The sequence below is a fragment of the Podarcis erhardii genome (genome assembly GCF_964252035.2).
Source record: "Podarcis erhardii genome assembly, chromosome: 13".
NCBI lineage: Eukaryota > Metazoa > Chordata > Lepidosauria > Squamata > Lacertidae > Podarcis > Podarcis erhardii.
This window is the reverse complement of record NC_138502.1, coordinates 1,122,882-1,143,692: the sequence shown is the minus strand read 5'-3', so window position 1 is coordinate 1,143,692 and position 20,811 is coordinate 1,122,882. Positions and strand designations below refer to the sequence as shown.

Sequence of the window (20,811 nt, the reverse complement as noted above, 5' to 3'; positions counted from 1 at the left end):
CCATCTCCTTCCTTCTCTCTCCCAGGAACTGCGTGTACGACCTCTGCGCTCTCATGGGCGACACTGAGCTCTTATGCCAAGATTACGATGCCTATGCCAAGCTCTGCCAGGAGGAGGGGGTCACGCTGGGAGCCTGGAGGCAGAAGATGGGCTGCGGTAAGAGAATCCCCCATCCAAAAAAAACCCTATCGCATGCCCTTCCTTGCCCATCTGCAACACAACGGCCATGCCAGGCTGCCAGCCAGTCTTGCACTGTCGTAACTGCTGCTGCTGCCATCCTTCAACTTACTCCTGTGCCCACCAATAGGAGGGGACTTTTTTATTTTTACTCAAAAATTTTATTAGTTTTCACAATATTATAAACAAACAAACACACAAAACAAACAAACAAATATCATAGCCTTATTGAAAATTACAGTTATTAACTTTGTTAAGTGACTTCCTCGCTTCCCCTTGGGAATTCCATGAAGAAAGGCCTCTGGTTTCTTTATAAATGTATATTTCAACATTTTTTTCAGTTCATTATAGTGGCAGGCAGCATCTCAGAGTGGGTTTAAGGGCAGAAGGAGGGGACTTTTTAAAAAGGCTCTGAGCCATTTCCTTAGCACTCCCGCAGTCCAGCCTGCAGTCTAGCACTCTCCCTGAGTCTCTCCCAGACCTCAGAAGAGTGCTCTGGTCCCTTGAAACACCAACCCTGAACTCCTGGTAGCCTGAATGCCAAGCACCCGGGCAGATGGGCATTCCGAAACCCTGAGGTTGGCAAGCAAACAACACTTCAGCAGTCAAATGAAGGAACTATACTGTATTGGAGTATTACAGAATGTCCAAAACAATGGGAGAAATCGGAAGGATCTCAAAAGGAAAGATAGACAAGGGCTGGAAGGTGTTTAAAGGATATTTGCAAAATCATACAGTGGTGCCCCGCAAGACGAATGCCTCGCAAGACGAAAAACTCGCTAGACGAAAGGGTTTTCCGTTTTTCGAGGTGCTTCGCAAGACGAAAATGTCTTGCGAGTTCTTGCGAGTTTTTCCCCTCCCCCCCTTTTTCTAAGCCGCTAATAGCCGCTAAGCCGCTAATAGCCACTAAGCCGCTAATACAGTAGCGCTAAGCCGCTAATAGCCGTGCTTCGCAAGACGAAAAAACCGCAAGACGAAGAGACTCACGGAACGAATTAATTTCGTCTTGCGAGGCACCACTGTATTGAGAAACCAGAACTCCTATTAGAATAAACAAGTTCCATTATAAACACTGAAATACCAAATAATACGGATAACAAGGTGTAACAGGAAAAGAAGTAGAAAATTGGTTTAATAGTGTGTGAAAGAAAGTAATAGAAATGGGAAGAAATTGCGATTGAGTAGATTGGTAGTCTAGCAGAGGGTGGGGTGAGGGACGGTGGTGGGAAAAGGAAGTATGTGTGGGATTGAGTGGGGGTATGTATGAATATTTTTAAGGACTGTATGAAATGTATGTTTGTATATCCGAAATATGTATGTATAAATGTAATTTTTTTTTAAAAAAAATGAAGGAACTTTACTAGGAATAAAAAGTAGGGGGAAAGCAGCCAGAAGGTCAAAACAGAACGCAAAACAAACCCGAGCCCTGTGGCTCTAAAACAGAACCAATCCGTATTCTTTCGTTAGTTTTTTTGGATGAATCTGGTTTATAGATAACAACGAAGATATGTTTTTGTTGTACAGATGTTATTACAGACAATAAAACATGGGAAATTTTTGTTAAAAAATTAACCTGAGCCCTGTGGCTCTCAAACGAAACCAATCCTAGCCTATCCACAACCCTCGTTGTTCAAGTTTACTCCCCAAGAATCTGCAAGGCTGGCCAGTTTCACAAAAGATCGCACCTTGGATCCCTGGCACTGGAAGGAGAACTGGATCCCCTGTTGTTGGGGGGGGGGCACATAAGGCACAAGAAGCAGCTCAGCTTTTTAAAGGGTCTACCCAGACACTGAGGTCCAGCGCCGAGGGCCTTCTGGCAGTTCCCTCACTCTGAGAAGCCAAGTTACAGGGAAGCAGGCAGAGGGCCTTCTCGGTGGTGGCGCCTGCTCTGTGGAACGCCCTCCCACCAGATTTCAAAGAGTACAACAACTACCAGACTTTTAGAAAACATCTGAAGGCAGCCCTCTTTAGGGAAGCTTTTAATCTTTGATGCATTACTGTATTTTAATATTTTGTTGAAAGCCGCCCAGAGAGGCTGGGGAAGCCCAGCCAGATGGGCGGGGTATAAATTTAAAAAAAAATGCCGTATTTTTCGCTCTATAAGACGCACCAGACCACAAGACGCACCTAGTTTTTGGAGGAGGAAAACAAGAAAAAAAATATTCTGAATCTCAGAAGCCAAAACAGCAAGAAGGATTGCTGCGCAGTGAAAGCAGCAATCCCTCTTGCTGTTCTGGCTTCTGGGATAGCTGCGCAGCCTGCATTCGCTCCTTAAGACGCACACACATTTCCCCTTACTTTTTAGGAGGGAAAAAGTGAGTCTTATAGAGCAAAAAATACGGTATTATTATTTCCTCTCCTTGTGAGAGGGGTGCACGACAGCCTCCCTTAGGGCCTGAGCTGTCCTCCATTTCTCCTCCTTCACAACCCCTTACCCCTCGGCCGAGAGCCCCATGACAAGGAAGGAGATTATCTCCAATTGAGTCTGTTCCCCTGCTCTTATCGCCAGAAAGTACGTCCTCAGGTTTTTCTTCTCCTTCTTCTTTTAAACCTTCTACCACCCACCCATCTTGTCCCCTGCAGAGATCTCGTGCCCACCTCACACCACCTACAAATCTTGCATGACCGCCTGTCCTGACAGCTGTGCCAACATGGCCGCCCAGTCGGAGTGCGATGCCCCTTGCGTGGAGGGCTGCGCCAGTGACCCCGGCTACGTCCTCAGCGGACTGGACAGCGTCCCCTACAACCAGTGCGGCTGCACTGTCAACAACCAGTATTATCAGGTAGGCGGGGAGGAATAGGGAGGAACCCCCCGGCTGCTGCCGGTCAGTTGTGTGGTTCTGAATCCTGGAAACCGCAGGAGAGAGAAGGGCGCAAGGGATCAGCCGCTGTGAATTTGGTTAAGGGAGAGACTCAACCCTGGGTGTACCTAGAGCAGGGGTCAGCAAACTTTTCCAGCAGGGGTCCCTCAGACCTTGTGGGGGGCCGGACTGTATTTTGGAAAAAAATATATGAACGAATTCCTATGCCCCACAAATGCATTTTAAATAAAAGCACACATTCTGCATTCTACTCATGTAAAAACACCAGGCAGGCCCCACAAATAACCCAGAGTTGCATTTTAAGTAAAAGGACACATTCTACTCATGTAAAAACACGCCGATTCCCGGAACATCTGCGGGCTGGATTTAGAAGGCAATTGAGCTGGATCCGGCCCCCGGGTCTCAGTCTGCCTACCCATGACCTAGAGGTTGGCTAGGATGGGTGCAGGGCCTCAAAAATCACAGCTCTCCACTCGGGCTCAGAGTGGCTAGGAGCCTGCCTGTCTGCCTGCCCACTCTCCTGGCTGCTCCTCCAGCGCTCTGGACGGTGGCCTTGGCAGAGGAATCTAGTTCGTGGTGTGGGTTGTTGCAGCAGCGCTGGAGGGCCCCCTCCCGAGTTGGCCGCAAAGATGGAGGGAAGAAAGATGGAGAGAGCTGATGAAAGTTAAAGGAAGGGATGAAGGAAGGAAGGAGGCAGTGAGCGGAGGGAGGCAGGAAATCACTGGCGGAGTGCCAAAGACAATGATTTTAAGCAAAGGTTTTCAGTTTCTGGTGCACGGTCCCTTCCAGTTTTGGCAGTGCCAATACAAAGGTGGGCAGCTGCTTTCCCAGAGTGGCACTGATATTCTTCCCCATGCCCCGGTTTCTCCCCAGATCAACGACACTTTCTTAACAGAGGACTGCTCCAAAAGATGCACCTGCCGCAATACGGGGACTCTGGAATGTGAGCCTGTGGCCTGTGCCAAGGGGGATGTCTGCGCTGTGGTAAACTTCACCCGTGGATGCTACAGAGGTGAGAAAGGCTTGGTTAGGGACGAGGTGGGAAGAGAGGGTTGAGCCAGCAACGTGATGCAGCAGCAAAAAAGGCTAATGCTGTTCTAGGCTGCATCCATAGAAGTCTAGTGTCCAGATCAAGGGAAGGAATAATCCCACTCTATCCTGCCTTGGTCAGGCCACACCTGGAGTCCTGTGTCCAGTTCTGGGTGCCACAATTTAAGGAGGATATTGACAAACTGGAAGGTGGGCAGAGGAGGGCAACCAGGATGATGAAGGGCCTGGAAACTGAGCCTCAAGAGGAATGGTTGAGGGCATTGAGTACATTTAGCCTGGAGGAGACTGAGAGGGGATAGGATTTCCCCTCGGAAGGGCTGCCAGATATTTATCAGAAAATTGTAAGAGTTCGACACACAATACAACCCCCCGCAACCCAGATAGATAGATAAGATAGATAGATGATAGATAGATAGATAGATAGATAGATAGATAGATAGATAGATAGATAGATGATAGATAGATAGATGATAGATAGATAGATAGATAGATAGATAGACAGATGATAGATATCTTTATTGTCATTGTCCCACACAGAACAATGAAATGGAAAAACTACATAAAACATTCAAAAACCCCTAAAAACTCTGAAACCCCAATTTTAAAATACACTATACTATAAAATACACTATACGGATTTAATCCAAACGGATTAAAACACACATCAACATTCTGCATACTCGGTTTGACCGGCCGAAATGAGCACGTTTTCAGCAGGCGCCGAAGAAGGGTGCAGCGAAGGAGCCTGACTGATCAGTCAATTGGCGGGGAGTTCCAAAGGCTGGGTGCTGCTGCCGCCCTGAAAGATTGATTTATGCACGGGTGTTGCGTGGCACCTGCGACGGTGCCATCGCCCTTAAAGCCAAAGTCGACGGCTGATGTGGAAACGGAGAGACCTGAAAGAGTAGAAAAGTGACAGAATCTGGAAACAGAGCATTTTCCCAGTCTCTCGGTGGGCCGCGATGTGGACTGACGGTGGTCTCTCCCCTCCCCCCAAAACACACGTTTCTTCCTTTGCAGAGAGTGCCTGCCTCCGCAACAATTGCCAGAACGAGGGAGTGTGTCAGGACACCTTAGAAGGCTCCCTCGGCTTCGTCTGCGTTTGCACGGAGGGATACAACGGAACCTACTGCGAGACTGCCTACGATGTACAGCCCCCATCCCCCTCGACAGGTAACAAGTCCCTGCCGCTGTTGTTGTTGAGTCGTTTAGTTGTGTCCGCCTCTTTGTGACCCCCTGGACCAGAGCACGCCAGGCCCTCCTGTCTTCCACTGCCTCCCACAGTTTGGGCAAACTCATGCTGGTCGCTTTGAGAACACTGTCCCACCATCTCGTCCTCTGTCGTCCCCTTCTCCTTGTGCCCTCCATCTTTCCCAACATCAGGGTCTTTTCCAGGGAGTCTTCTCTTCTCATGAGGTGGCCAAAGTCTTGGAGCCTCAGCTTCAGGATCTGTCCTTCCAGTGAGCACTCAGGGCTGATTTCCTTCCAAATGGAGAGGTTTGATATTCTTGCAGTCCATGGGACTCTCAAGAGTCTCCTCCAGCACCAGAATTCAAAAGCATCTATTCTTCGGCGATCAGCCTTCTTGATGGTCCAGCTCTCACTTCCATACATCACTACCGGGAAAACCAGAGCTTGAACTATATGGACCTTTGTTGGCAAGGTGATGCCTCTGCTTTTTAAGATGCTGCCGCTACCTGCCCTAAAACACACACACACACACACACAGTACCTGTCAGGCCATTGCCGTATTTTTCGCTCTATAAGATGCACTTTCCCCCTCCTAAAAAGTAAGAGGAAATGTGTGTGCGTCTTATGGTGCGAATGCAGACAGGAGGCTCTCCTGAGCGCTCCCTTTAAAGAGCCGCATGGAGCGTGTGTGCGGCTCTTGGGGGGAGAGGCTGCGCGCGGCTATCCCATAAGCCAGGACAGAAAGAGGCATTGCGTTCCCGCTTGCTGTCCTGGGTTATGGGATAGCCGCGCGCAGCCTCTCCCGGTTAGGGGGAGCCTTCATCCCACTGCCCTGAAGAGGCTTCGCGCGGCTATCCCAGAAGCCAGATCCCTCTTGCTGTTCTGGCTTCTGGAATTCAGAATATTTTTTTTTCTTGTTTTCCTCCTCCAAAAACTAGGTGCGTCTTATGATCTGGTGCGTCTTATAGAGCGAAAAATACTGTGATTAATCCACCCGTCTTTCTTCCTCCCCCCTACACCCATCCAGATGACAACAATTTGACAGTCATCCTCATCGGAGTCCTTGTTCCTCTCGCGTTGATCCTGATGGTGGTGACAGGCGTCTGCATCTATCGACAGCGGAGGAGCAGGTATGGGATTGGGCAGGGCAGGGCGGGCACAATGGGTGTGAAGGGGTCCGGATGCCTCCTGCGGGCACTGGGGGGCTCAGGGCAACAGGAGAGAGGGGGTTTCAGAGGAGCAAGGCGTTGATATTAGTATGCAACGCCCTTAACAACCCGGAAGACATTTACCTACGAGATCGCCACATGCGCTCGCTCCGATTGACAGAATTGGTATTTTTACGGGTGGGTTCGACCCGATGATCCTTTGGGTCTCTTCCAGCTCTCTGATTGCCCACCTCCCACCCCAAATCTCCTCAAATGTCCTGTTCTTATGTGCTTCTCTTTTCTTCCTGTGTAGGCGGGAACACGGCATGCTTGCCTTGTCAGATCCAGGTGAGTTGAGAGCAGGAGGAATCCCTGGTGTATATTATTATTATTATTATTATTATTATTATTATTATTATTATTATTATTATTAGAGTTTATAATCCCTCCTGTATCTGGGTGGTTCACAGAATAAAATCAAGATATAAAAGCACAAAATACCTAATGAAAATAAAAGAACCACCCAATAGTCCCCCCCCCCACAAAAACACACACACACATTTTAAAAGGGCATGGCATGTAAATCAGATCAACCAAAGGCCTGGTTGAAAAGGAACGTTTCTGCCTGGCGCCTAAAGGTGTATAATGAAGGCGCCAGGCAAACTTCCCTGGGGAGAGCATTCCACAGACAGGGAGCCACTGCAGAGAAGGCCCCATTCACATGTTGCTGACCTCTAAAGGCGGAGACACACAAGGAAGGGCCTCAGAAGATGATTTCAGGGTGGGTTCATACGGAAAGAGGCGGTCCTTGAGGTATTGCGGTCCTGAGCCGTTTAAGGCTTTGTAGGTCAAAACCAGCACTGTTCAGCTTTGTAGGTCAAAACCAGCACTGTTCAGCTGCCTCAAGCCTCCACCCCAGAGTCAGCTGCACCCAAGAACATAAGAAGAGCCCTATATAGCTGGATCAGCCCAGTGGCCCATCGAGTCCTTCATCCTGTTCTCACAGTGACCAAACAGCTGCCCGTTATGGGAACCCCCCCAAGCAGGATCCAAGCACAAGAGCTACATTCTCCCCTCCTGCTGTTTCCAGCAACTGGTTTTCAGAAGCATGGCTGCCTCCAACTGTGGAGGCAGAACATAACCACCCTGGCTAGGAGCCTTTGACAGCCCTCCCCTCCTCCATGCATTTCTCTAATCCTCTTTGGAAACCCCTCTAAGTTGGTGGCCATTGCTGCCCCCTCAATGACTCCTTCAGGGCCCTTCCAACTTTACAACCTTATGGTTCTGTTCTTCAAGCCCAGGGTGCTCTTACATCACTCAGGATTATTATTATTAGTGCTTATTATTATTATTTAGTGCTTATTTCATTCACATACTCCGCCCTCGATTGTGGAAAACGGCAAAGCAGTTTGCAAAAAGGATGAATGGGATTATTAACGAAAGCATTTACGGAAACAGCTCTGTCCTACACACCAAGGAAGTCTGCTTGGATCTTGGTATCGTTACAATTATTATTTCTTTTTCAGGCGAAGGCAGACCTCCTCCTTCCACGACTGCCGACAAGACCACTCGCCTCTGACTTCCGCCCCAGATCTATTGCTGAAAAGATTCCTTCCTGCTCACACGCCCAGGGTGGGAACTGTCAAGATCTGACCTTTCTAAAGCTGAAGGGGCAGAGGCGCTGCAAATAAAGGCTGCCCCCCGCATCCCACCTGATTTCGCTTCCAGGAGTCTGTCTGGTCAGGTGAAGGAAAATCAGAGGAAGTGGAGGAGATTGGAGACACACGCCAACCCATTCGCCACCCTGGCATCTGCTGACACACCTTTCCCTCTCTCTGGGCTCTGTGATGCTTCTAGACTTGGTGATCCCATGCAGAGAATAGGCTTGGCAACCCAAATTCTGCTGAAGCCACCATTCCCAGCCAGCTGCTCATAGCTCCCCACCCTACCCTCGCTGTGGGACCAGCACACCTCATCCCACACAGGCCACCCCTTTCTGGGCAAGGGAAATGGAGCTGAATTGTGTCCAGAAAACCCAATAAAAATTAATAAATGAATGCAAATAAAAGCCTTCCTCTCCAGCACAGCATCTCTCCTTGAGCATTTCCTTCTTGTTATGCGGCGGCAAAAGAGGCTAATGCTTTTCTAGGCTGCATCAGCAGAAGTCTGGTCAGACCCCACCTGGAGCATAGCTGTCGACATTTCCCATTTTTAAAGGGGAAATTCCCTTATTCCGAATAGGATTCCTTGCCAGAAAAGGGAAAAGTTGACAGCTATGACCTGGAGTCCTGGTGTTTAGTTCTGAGCACCTCTGTTTAAGGATATTAACAAGTTGGTTTGTGTGCAGAGGAGGGCGGCCAAGATGATGACGGGTCTGGAAACTGAGCCTTGTGAGGAATAGCAGAGGGAGCTGGGCATCTTTAGCCTGGAAAAGAGGAGACTGAGAGGTGATAGGAGGGTAAAGGGACCCCTGACCATTAGGTCCAGTCGTGACTGATTCTGGGGTTGCGGCACTCATCTCGCTTTACTGGCCGAGGGAGCCGGCGTACAGCTTCCAGGTCATGTGGCCAGCAGGACTAAGCCGCTTCTGGCGAACCAGAGCAGCGCACGGAAACGCCGTTTACCTTCCCGCCGGAGCGGTACCTATTGATCTACTTGCACTTTGATGTGCTTTCGAACTGCAAGGACTGAATAACGGGAGCTCACCCTGTAGCGGGGATTCGAACTGCTGACCTTCTGATCGGCAAGTCCTAGGCTCTGTGGTTTAACCTACAGCACCACCCGCGTCCCTGATAGGAGAGTCATCTTCAAATATCTGAAGGGCTGTCACGTGGAAGGTAGAGCAAACGTGTCCCCATTGTAAACAAAATCTGCCCTTCTTCCCTAATGGGGTATCCAAGAGCCTGTATAGAGTCCTTAAGTGGGTTCCCTATCGGTAGGAGAAAAGAACAGAGGCCAGAGAATATTGAGAACAAAGCAGCTAGTAAGCCTGATCTTTATCAAAGCTGTTGCAACAGGGTGCTCCCCTCAAACGCAGGGAAGGAGGAGGACCCAGAACCAAGGTGCGCCTGCCCTTATATAGACATTTTTAATTCCCTGCCCTGGAGCTCAAGACCACCCCTCCAGACATCATACCTGCATCACAGAAAAGACGGTCTACAACAGAAATCCGAGTGCCTTGTTTTTACCCTGTCTGCCAGGTTATCTGATAATGCCTTATCTGATTGCCTTTCCTGGTAGTTTGGCCATTCCTTTGAGATGGTGATTACCCCATTCCTGAGACGATGGGAAGGTTCCCTCACCCCCTCCCTCCTTGCAGAGAAAACATTTGGTCAGTTGAGAGTCAAAGTGGTTTCAGGACGCCTCCCGCCCTGCTCCAGACATGTGGCCCACACATCTATGCATGTGCCTGGCTGGCACATTCACAAACATTTATTATATATATAAGACCTTACATTTTTTATTACAACAGATAATAAAAACCAACAGATTCATATTACACGAGGAATTCTGTCCAAACATTAGCAACAACTTTCTGAGGGTGAGAGCCCTCCGACACTTAAAAAGCAGTTTTAAAACCATCATTAAAATATCACGACAAACATGAGATTTTAAAGAGAGGTTGGATGGCTTACTGCCTGGGATTGTTTAGCTGTGATTCCGGCATTTATTTTATTTATTGAATTTATATGCCAGGGGTCTCACAGAATAAAATCAAGATATAAAACCACAAAATACATAATAAAATTATAAACGGCAACCCAGTAGCATCTGTCGGAAATCAAGCCTTTATCAGGAGAAACTGGCAACTCTCCCAGGCACCCGGCTTGATCTCCTGTTGACCTCCCTGGCTGCATTCCCCAGCAAGATCCAGGCGAGGTCGCAATAGGTGATCCTTCTCAGCGTGAGAAGAACACCCCCCCTCTTCCCCCCCCCCCCGGGCAGGGGAAAGAGATAGACAGAAATGTATTTACATGCCTTTATTTCTGTCTCTGCAGCATTACAAAAAACATGACTGCTCTCTTCAAACTCCAGCAGTCAAGTGACAAAGACTTTCTGTACTTCCTATACAAGAGCAAGAGGAAGAGCTCATATTACACTCTGAGCTAATTCCGGTGCTTCGCACTGTGAGTTGACTGTCCCTCTGATTCCCACGGACAGTCCCAACATTCCCACCATGTTTACTTTTCAAGCTAGCACTTTGCAGCTGCATTGCATCCATATGGTAACAGCATCGCAGGGGGTTGGAGTGGGTGGCCCTTGGGGAGTCCTTCCAGCTACAGCTCGGTGACTCTATCATTTCCTTCCTGCAATTAGCTGCTCCGTCTGCAGCTGCGCAGCGTGGATTTAACTCCAGAAACTGGCAAGGAGCCTGTAGGGATCTGGCAGGGGGCTTCTCCTTACTGGCCAGACCTCCTTTCCCTTGGGGGGGGTATAAAAGTTCCTCTTTGGGGGGGGAATGCATAAGTTGGCATGAGGCAGGATGAGCCTCCTGGTGCCCACCCCACCCCACCTCCAAGTGCGCGGATCCTGCGCCCTCGCCCGCCACACGCCCCTCCAGCCCGGCCATTGCTATCCCCTCATCGTCCCAGGGCCCCTCTCCCAACCGCAGCACCGCTCAGCCAACAAGGCCGTGGCTGCGGCCTCATTTCTAAATCAGCGCGCCATTAACACCATTAGCAGCGAGGGGGTTGGACTGGATGACCTTTGGGGTGCCCCTTTCAACCCTATGATTCCAGCAAACGGGTCCGCCGCGCAGGCGCAGAGCCGCGGTTCTCCTCCTGAGGCGACGCTATTCTCGCTTTCTTTTGACAGCTGCGCGCCGGAAGCCGGTTTGCGGGACCGGAAACGGGTCCGCCGCGCAGGCGCAGCTGAGGCGGCTGAGGCGATTCCGTCCCCGCCTTATTTCACCCGCGGCGCGCCGGAAACCGCCTTCGGAGACCGGAAGCGTACCTCCGCGCAGGCGCAGAGCCTCGTTTCTCCTTCTGAGGCGATTCCGTCCTTGCTTCATTTCACCCGCGGCGCGCCGGAAGCCGCCTTCGGCGACCGGAAGCGAGCCTCCGCGCAGGCGCAGAGAGGCGTTTCTCCTCCTGAGGCGGCTGAGGCGATTCCGTCCCCGCCTTATTTCACGCGCCGGAAGCCGCCTTCGGCGACCGGAAGCGAGCCTCTGCGCAGGCGCAGAGCCTCGTTTTTCCTCCTGAGGCGATTCCGTCCCTGCTTTATTTCACCCGCGGCGCGCCGGAAGCCGCCTTGGGCGACCGGAAGCGTGCCTCCGCGCAGGCGCAGAGCCTCGTTTCTCCTCCTGAGGCGATTCCGTCCCCGCCTTATTTCCCCCGCGGCGCGCCGGAAGCCGCCTTGGGCGACCGGAAGCGAGCCTCCGCGCAGGCGCAGAGCCTCGTTTCTCCTCCTGAGGCGATTACGTCCCCGCCTTATTTCACTCGCGGCGCGCCGGAAGCCGCCTTGGGCGACCGGAAGCGAGCCTCCGCGCAGGCGCAGAGCCTCGTTTCTCCTCCTGAGGCGATTCCGTCCCTGCTTTATTTCACCCGCGGCGCGCCGGAAGCCGCCTTGGGCGACCGGAAGCGTGCCTCCGCGCAGGCGCAGAGCGGCGGCTTGTCCCCCTGAGGCGATGCTGTTCTCGCTGCGGGAGCTGGTTCAGTGGCTGGGCTTCGCGCCCCTGGAGCTGCTCCTGCAGGCGCTGGCGCTGCTGGCGGCGTCGGCGCTGCTGGTGCTGAAGGCGGACGGCGGGGAGTCCGGGGCGTCGGCGGCGTCGGCGCTGAGCTGGTGGGCGGTGCTGGCGGCCTTCTTCGCGGCCGACGGGCTGAGCGCCTACTTCAGCACCATCGTGTCGGTGCGGCTCTTCCAGGACGGCGAGAAGCGGCTGGCGGTGCTGCGGCTGCTGTGGGTGCTGACGCTGCTGAGCCTCAAGTTCGTCTTCGAGGTGCTGCTGGGCCAGAAGCTGGCGGGCCAGAGCCGGGAGCTGTGGTTCGGGCTGCTCCTCTCGCCCGTCTTCATCCTGCTGCAGCTGCTGATGATCCGGGCCTGCAGGGTCAACTAGGGCAGTCTTTCCCAGCTGTTTGGGGACTACAGTTCCCACCATCCCTGACCACTGGTCTTGCTAGCTAGGGATGATGGGAGTGGTAGTCCCCAAACAGCTGGAGGCCCAAGGTTGGGGAAACACTGAACTAGGGGCCCGGGGAAGGAGGGAAGGACGCAGCCCAGCCAGGAGAAGAGCAGTGAAAGCGAAATAGAAAGGAGAGGAAGGCAAGGCAAAGGGAGTGAAAAGGAAAGCAAGGCAAAGGAAAGAAGAAAAGCAAGGCAAAGGAAAGAAACTGAGAAAAAGGCAAGCACGCAAGACACCCCCCCACACATCCGCCTGCAGCAGCGGCTGAGCACAGAGAGAGGAGGCGGAAGAAAGCAAAGCACGCATGCAGCAGCTGAGCGCTTGGATCTGGCCCAGAGAGAAGAGGCGGAGGAGAGCGAAGCAACGACCGTCCCCCACCATCCCCCAACACACACACCTGGGAGAGGAGGTGGAGGAGAGAGAGGCGAGACCAAGGAAGAACGCTGTCCACACCTGCCACACCAGCAGAGCGCTCGGGACTGTGCCACAGAGAGGAGGTGGAGGAGAGCAACACAAACACAACGCTGGCCTGCTGCCCCGGCTGAGCTCTCAGGACCCGCCTAGAGAGAGGAGGCGGCAGCGGCAGGGCTCAGCTCCTCTTCCACGGCCACCTATGCAAAGCACCCTGCTGCTCCTTCCCACTGCGCCATTACGGCAAGGAACTGCGCCCACCCTGCATGTACTGGGGTGACTGCTTTTGCGCCCTTGCTTGGACCCTGCAGTGCTGCCCTCAGACCCTCTGCCGCCCTGTGAGCCTATTGGACCCTCCCTCCCCCCCCCCCCAAAAAAAGATTTGACCCTCAGGGTAGTTATTTAAGAATAAAAACACAACCCGGGGAGAAATATTAGCAGCGATTTCTGAATTGCAGGGGGTTGAACTAGAGGACTTTGGAGGTCCTTCCAACTGTGTGATGATTCTGTGGACACTTTAGCTTTGCCCATCCTGGAATGGCCATTCCGTGTGCCCCACCAGCTCCTGCGTTCCTGGTATCATAGAGCAAAAGCAAGTTTGCCAGCGTTCTCTGAACATGTGCAGTTTTGCAATTTATTTATTTTTAGGACACTTTATCATTGTACCACCGGGAATGAAACGAAGCCTTCCAGCCCTTTCAAGTCTGCCCTGATACTAGAAAGGTTTACTTGAGAGTGGTGGGATGGCACCAGTTTGTTTAGAAAAACAATAAAAGTTTAAAAAAAAAATACCTGCAGTTGTGTTACATGCCTAAGCCCCCTGGCTTACTTTCCTCCCTGATAGCATCTCTAGGTCAGGCTGGTCATGTCCCCCACCTGAAACCGCAGAGAGCCCCTGCTGCCAGTCAGCTTAAGAAAAACAGGAGCACAGGAGACTGTCTTATACTGAGTCAGGCCATTGTGGTCCTTTTTGGTCAGTGTTGCCTTTGTTGTTGTTGTTTAGTCGTGTCTGCCTCTTCGTGGCCCCCTTGACCAGAGCACGCCAGGCACTCCTGTCTTCCACTGCCTCCCACAGTTTGGTCAAACTTGTGCTGGTCGCTTCGAGAACACCATCCAACCATCTCGTCCTCTGTCCCCTTCTCCTTGCACCCTCCATTTCCCCCAACATCAGGGTCTTTTCCAGGGAGTCTTCTCTTCTCATGAGGAGGCCAAAGTCTTGGAGCCTCAGCTTCAGGATCTGTCCTTCCAGTGAGCACTCAGGGCTGATTTCCTTCAGAATGGAGAGGCTTGATCTTCTTGCAGTCCATGGGACTCTCCAGAGTCTCCTCCAGCACCAGAATTCAAAAGCATCCATTCTTCAGCAATCAGCCTTCTTTATGGTCCAGCTCTCACTTCCATACATCACTACTGGGAAAACCAGAGCTTTAACAGTGTTGCCTTTATAGGCTGGCAAAAGCAGTGGCTCTCTCTAGGTTTTCAGAGCAGTCATCTTTCCTAGCCCCAGTTGCAGATCCTGGCCGAACTTCTGCATGCAAAGCAGGTGCCCTGTCCCTGAGTTGTGGTTCTTTGCTTCAAATAAAGCCAAGTTTCTAGCTCTCGTGATTCCAGATAAAGGGCTGCGTTAAACAGGAACGCTGGGAGCTGCCTTAAACTGAGTTGGACTGTTGATTGGTTCAGCTTAGTATCGTCTGCAATGACAGGCAGCAACTGTCCAGGATTCTGGACAAGGAATCTTCCGCAGCCCTTCCTCGAGGGCCTGTCGGGGACTGAATCCTGAGAACTTCTGCGTGCTAAGAAGATGCTCTGCCCCTGAGTTACAGCCCTCCCAGTTCTGAGCTTGACGTTGCTATTAATATTAATAATAATAATAATTTTTATTTATACCCCGCCCTCCCCAGTCAAGGCCGGGCTCAGGGCGGCTAACAAGCAATAATATAAATAAGTTGAATGAATACAACTTAAAAACAAAATTAAAATACAACATTAAAATATTGAAGCATTAAAATGTTAAAATGTAGCCTCATCGCAGGAGGAGAGACGAAAAGAAAAAAGAAAGGGGGAGGGAATCAAATTGGCTCCAAGCCGAAGGCCAGGCGGAACAACTCTGTCTTACAGGCCCTGCAGAAAGAAATCAGATCCTGCAGGGCCCTGGTCTCATGAGACAGAGCGTTCCACCAGGCTGGAGCCAGTGTTGAAAAGGCCCTGGCTCTGGTTGAAGCTAATCTAACTTCCTTAGGGCCCGTGACCACTAGGGTGTTGCTATTTATGGACCTTGAGGCTCTCCGTGGGGCATACTGGGAGAGGCGGTCCTGTAGGTATGAGGGTCCGAGGCCGTGAAGGGCTTTAAATGTTAAAACCAGCACCTTGAACCTGACCCTGTACTCCACCGGGAGCCAGTACAGCTGGAAAAGCACTGGGTGAATGTGATCCCATGGCAGGGACCCCGTGAGGAGCCTCGCTGCAGCATTCTGCACCCATTGGAGTTTCTGGGACAGCTTCAAGGGTAGCCCCGCGTAGAGCAAATTACAGTAGTCAAGCCTGGAGGTGATTGCCGCATGGATCACTGTGGCCAGGTTATTATTTATTAAATTTGTATATGACCCTCCACCTGTAGATCTCAGGTTGGTTCACAACATAAAATTACAACACAGGCAACGATCAATTTATGCACGTCCAGTTAACATGTGACCATGCACATGCGCATCATGGCGACCTGGAAGTGGCCGGAAAACAAGGAAGGGCAGGCTTATGCATGCTCTGCTATTGCATGCAATGACCTGGAACGCAACCCCTATGCAAATCAAGGGTTGCGTGTATTTTTTTTAAAAGCAGTGGCTTTTAAACTGAGGTTGGGAGGACATCTGTAGGAGATTCTTTGGCTGTGAGCTGGAACTTTGGGAGACGCTTCCAACTTTACAAGTCTGTGATGCTACAATCCTATTACTAACATCAACTACAGCAGGCATTGGGGTGCCAGTGACAGGGGGCCTGTTTGCTGCTGCCCCCATCCCCCTGACCTTTGGGGTGACCCTGGACTGTGGCTGCTGAGGTTCAGCCACTGTTGCACCACCCCAAACATCTGCCTTTGCTGCCACCTATGCAGCAGGCAGCCCCATCGCCTCCTTCCTGTTTCAACATTAACCACCAGTCATGATTCAAAGCAAAGAAAACCCACAAAGGCCGTTGTGCAAAGCCAAGCTGATTGACTGCTGACAGTCCTTGCACAGCACAAAGTAAACAGATTTTTTGTTGTTGTTTAGTCGTTCAGTCGTGTCCGCCTCTTTGTGACCCCCTGGACCAGAGCACACCAGGCCCTCCTGTCTTCCACTGCCTCCCGCAGTTTGGTCAAACTCATGCTGGTAGCTTTGAGAACACTGTCCAACCATCTCGTCCTCTGTCGTCCCCTTCTCCTTGTGGCCTCCATCTTTCCCAACATCAGGGTCTTTTCCAGGGAGTCTTCTCTTCTCCTGAGGTGGCCAAAGTCTTGGAGCCTCAGCTTCAGAATCTGTCCTTCCAGTGAGCACTCAGGGCTGGTTTCCTTCCGAATGGAGAGGTCTGATTTTCTTGCATGGGACTCTCAAGAGTCTCCTCCAGCACCAGAATTCAAAAGCATCCATTCTAAACTGTGGAACTCCCTCCTGCAGCAGGCAGGGAGTGCCACCAACCTAGATGGCTTTAAGAGAGGATTGGGCAAATTTCTGGAGTGGAGGACTAGCAATGGCTACTTGCCATGTTGGCCAAACTTTCCCTGCACAGTTGGGGGCAGAGACGCTTCTGAACACCACTTGCTGGGAACTGCAGGAGGGGAGAGAGTTCGCTCTCGTGCTCAAATCCTGTATGGGGGCATCCCATAACGGGCATTTTGTGCTTGAACCCTCTTCGCTGATTGGCCGTGCCAGATTTAGGGTGGTGCGGGTGGTTCCCCTGCACAGGGTGTTGAGCCAAGCGGGCACAAAACAGAAGACCCACCATTAAGAAGGTCCAGTTTGGGGCACCAAATCTTGCCCTTGCGCAGGGCTCCGTATTACGAAAGATTACCAAAGCCCACCCCCTGCTGGTCGGCCACTGTGAGAAGAGAATGGTGGCCTATTCTTGTGTTTTTCACTTTTTGGCTATTAAAATTCGTGCAGATGGCAGATGAAGATGGTGGACTTTATGGAGCTGGCTGATCTCACCGGGAGAATCCGCAACCAGAAAGAAGAGGAATATCAAGAAGATTGGAAGAAATTTAAAGATTACTTGAATAAATATTGTAATATTAAAGATTAGTAGTTACTTGAAAGTACTAAATAGGCCTAGGATTAAATTAGGATTAAATAAATAAATGTGATATAGAATGTTAAGAAAAGTTAAGGAATTTGATTATAATCGGAATATTGTCTTTTGAATAATGATATTCAGTTACAAGGAAATTCAGATGGAAGAGATTAGAGGAAGTCAAGTAATATGTTTATGAAGTTCGAACCTTAATTAATTAACTTTTACTGTTTATGTGTTTGTGGTTATATTTTTGGTTATTCTTTGTTATATTTGTTTTATTTCTTTTTTTCTTTTTCTTTCATTGGTTTTACAGTATGTGTTGTATTTGTTTGAAACTTAATAAATATTATTGGGCCCCCTTTGGCATGATCCAGCAGCCTGGCTCTTATTGCATTCCTAAATTCTCCCCCTCTCCCTTTCATTAATCTGCAGAACGCATTATCTTGCAGAGTCGGATGCCCGGTGCAGTTATCTTGAAGGGCTGTTAGCAAGGCCACTGGGTTATCGCGGTATCTTATCCGTGGGGCAATTGGGCCTGCGTGTGGCTTGGCTCTTATCGCACCGGATTGATAACCTTGGCCAAGGCAACCGCATTGCAAGCCAAAGGGTGTGGAAGGCTGCAGCGGGCCTGCCCTGCAGGAGGCGCACAATCTCTTGCTGAACAGCTATGCAACGTACGCCAACAGGGCTGCAAACGAATCCATGCAACAGGGCGATGAATCCATCATACTCGCTTTCAATGGGGGTTTTGCTTGCATGCACAGTGGAAATCTGTGCGTGCTCGATGGATAAACACACATTCCTGCATGTCCCTGCAAATCCCCACCCCACCCCACAGATGAATAATATCTTCCTGGTAGATTTGATGCTGTGTGTAGTGTCACCTGAGGGCTGGTGGGAGTTGTAGTTCAAAAACAGAGGGCACCAGGGTGGGGGAGAGGCTGATTTAAGTGGTTTGGGCTGGGGCTAAGGCACTTTTTCGTTTATAATTTCTGTCATGTGCACAGTGGAGGAGTGTGTCTGTTGTTGTTTAGTCGTTTAGTCGTGTCCGACTCTTTGTGACCCCATGGAGCAAAGAACGCCAGGCCCTCCTGTCTTCCACTGCCTCCCGCAGTTTGGTCAAACTGATGCTGGTAGTTTTGAGAACACTGTCCCACCATCTCGTCCTCCGTCGTCCCCTTCTCCTTGTGCCCTCCATCTTTCCCAACATCAGGGTCTTTTCCAGGGAGTCTTCTCTTCTCAGAGGTGGCCAAAGTCTTGGAGCCTCAGCTTCAGGATCCGTCCTTCCAGTGAGCACTCAGGGCTGATTTCCTTCAGAATGGAGAGGTTGGATCTTCTTACAGTCCATGGGACTCTCCAGAGTCTCCTCCAGCACCAGAATTCAAAAGCATCCATTCTTCAGTGATCAGCCTTCTTTATGGTCCAGCTCTCACTTCATACATCACTACTGGGAAAACCAGAGCTTTAACTAGACGGACCTTTGTTGGCAAGGTGATGTCTCTGCTTTTTAAGATGCTGTCTAGGTTTGCCATCGCCTTTCTCCCAAGAAGCAGGCGTCTTTTGATTTCGTGACTGCTGTCACCATCTGCAGTGATCATGGAGCCCCAGAAAATAAAATCTATCACTGCCTCCATTTCTTCCCCATCTATTTGCCAGGAGGTGATGGGCCCAGTGGCCATGATCTTCGTTTTTTTGAAGAAGAAAAAATGATCTTTGTTTTTTTTGAAGAAGAAAAAACAGACACAGTGTGTCTGTGGAGGCGAGGTCAAAACATTGGAGAGTTACAGGAGAGGCATGTTTTGTTGCAGCCGGGGAAGATGAAGGCCGGTTGTGCTGTTGCCGATGCACCAGGCCGCTGTCTTCTCCTCGTGCTCCTCCCAGCGGCCATTCCTCCTCTGGTCATCAACATGGATGCACAACCTGACTGACCCCAGGCGCTGTGATTGTCTGCAAGGGATTTCCACACGGCGGGGTTGATTTTGCCAGCTTCCATGTTAGAGGCATCTTTGTAATGCAGAGTTGGCCTGCCAACTGGCCTGGTCTCTGAAGACAGCTCCTTGTAGAACCTTGGGGGATCCTGCCCTCTTTTATTCTGTGGGCATGACCAAACCAGCGTAGACGTCGCTGAGACAGGAGTGTGAACATGCTGGGAATGTGGGTTTGGAAGAGCACATCTTTGAGGCTCTGTCTTGCCATGCTGGCGAGGGGCTGATGGAAGTTGCAGTCCAGCACTTCTGGCAAAACCTATGCTAAGCCGCCATCACAGCACCTTTGACCCTCCTTTCGACTGCCAGGTTTGATTTCACTGGCAGGTTTGCACCCTGGCGTTTGTATAATTGATTGTTGTTTAAGTTACAGATAGGTAGCCGTGTTGGTCTGCCATGGTCAAAACAAAATAAAAAAATTCCTTCCAGTAGCACCTTAAAGACCAACTGAGTTAGTTCTAGGTATGAGCTTTCGTGTGCATGCACACTTCTTCAGATACACAGTATCTGTGTATCTGAAGAAGTGTGCATGCACACGAAAGCTCATACCTAGAACTAACTCAGTTGGTCTTTAAGGTGCTACTGGAAGGAATTTTTTTATTTTGTTTTGATTGTTGTTGAGTCGTTTAGTGGTGTCCGCCTCTTCGTGACCCCCTGGACCAGAGCACGCCAGGCCCTCCTGTCTTCCACTGCCTCCCGCAGTTTGGTCAGACTCATGCTGGTAGCTTCAAGAACACTGTCCCACCATCTCATCCTCTGTCGTCCCCTTCTCCTTGTGCCCTCCATCTTTCCCAACATCAGGGTCTTTTCCAGGGAGTCTTCTCTCCTCATGAGGTGGCTCCTCTTGGAGCCTCAGCTTCAGGATCTGTCCTTCCAGTGAGCACTCAGGGCTGATTTCCTTCAGAATGGAGAGGTTTGATCTTCTTGCAGTCCATGGGACTCTCAAGAGTCTCCTCCATCACCAGAATTCAAAAGCATCAGTTCTTCTGCGATCAGCCTTCTTGATGGTCCAGCTCTCACTTCCATACATCACTACAGTGGTGCCTTGCAAGACGAAAATAATCCGTTCCGCGAGTCTCTTCGTCTAGCGGTTTTTTCGTCTTGCGAAGCAACCCTATTAGTGGCTTAGCGGCTTAGCGCTATTAGCGGTTTAGCGGCTATTAAAGGCTTAGCGGCTAAAAGGCTATTAGCGGCTTAGCGGCTTAGCAAAAGGGGGGGGAGCGAAAAAAATCGCAAGACTTGCAAGACGTTTTCGTCTTGCGAAGCAAGCCTATAGGGAAATTCGTCTTGCGAAGCGCATCGAAAAACGGAAAACCCTTTCGTCTAGCGGGTTTTTCGTCTTGTGAGGCATTCGTCTTGCGGGGCATCACTGTACTGGGAAAACCAGAGCTTGAACTATATGGACCTTTGTTGGCAAGGTGATGTCTCTGCTTTTTAAGATGCTGTCTAGGTTTGCCATCGCCTTTCTCCCAAGAAGCAGGCGTCTTTTAATTGCGTGACTGCTGTCGCCATCCGCAGTGATCATGAACCAAGAAAGTAAAATCTCTCACTGCCTCCATTTCTTCCCCTTCTGTTTGCCAGGAGGTGATGGGCCCAGTGGCCATGATCTTCGTTTTTTTGATGTTGAGCTTCAAACAATATTTTGC

At 50.6% G+C, this 20,811-nt stretch overlaps 2 protein-coding genes and 1 long non-coding RNA gene across 3 annotated transcripts in view; all 3 read left to right on the top strand.

The window, feature by feature from the left end:
• The window catches only part of ZAN (zonadhesin), a 36,591-nt gene extending 28,119 nt beyond the window's left edge, over positions 1-8,472 (top strand). Inside the window, exons 18-24 of the mRNA XM_081835629.1 lie at positions 26-156; positions 2,761-2,960; positions 3,873-4,011; positions 5,070-5,222; positions 6,268-6,370; positions 6,702-6,736; positions 7,915-8,472. Of these exons, the coding sequence (XP_081691755.1) occupies positions 26-156; positions 2,761-2,960; positions 3,873-4,011; positions 5,070-5,222; positions 6,268-6,370; positions 6,702-6,736; positions 7,915-7,967 (814 nt within the window). The 3' untranslated portion in view covers positions 7,968-8,472. The remainder of the gene's footprint in view (positions 1-25; positions 157-2,760; positions 2,961-3,872; positions 4,012-5,069; positions 5,223-6,267; positions 6,371-6,701; positions 6,737-7,914) is intronic.
• Positions 1-17,227, top strand: part of LOC309326848 — a 101,409-nt gene extending 84,182 nt beyond the window's left edge. The window contains exon 2 of the long non-coding RNA XR_014150387.1: positions 17,064-17,227. This is a non-coding gene — a long non-coding RNA (uncharacterized lncRNA). The remainder of the gene's footprint in view (positions 1-17,063) is intronic.
• TMEM203 (transmembrane protein 203) overlaps positions 11,547-20,811 on the top strand; it is a 105,128-nt gene continuing 95,863 nt past the window's right edge. Inside the window, exon 1 of the mRNA XM_081835842.1 lies at positions 11,547-12,447. Within this exon, the coding sequence (XP_081691968.1) occupies positions 12,015-12,443 (429 nt within the window). The 5' untranslated portion in view covers positions 11,547-12,014 and the 3' untranslated portion in view covers positions 12,444-12,447. The remainder of the gene's footprint in view (positions 12,448-20,811) is intronic.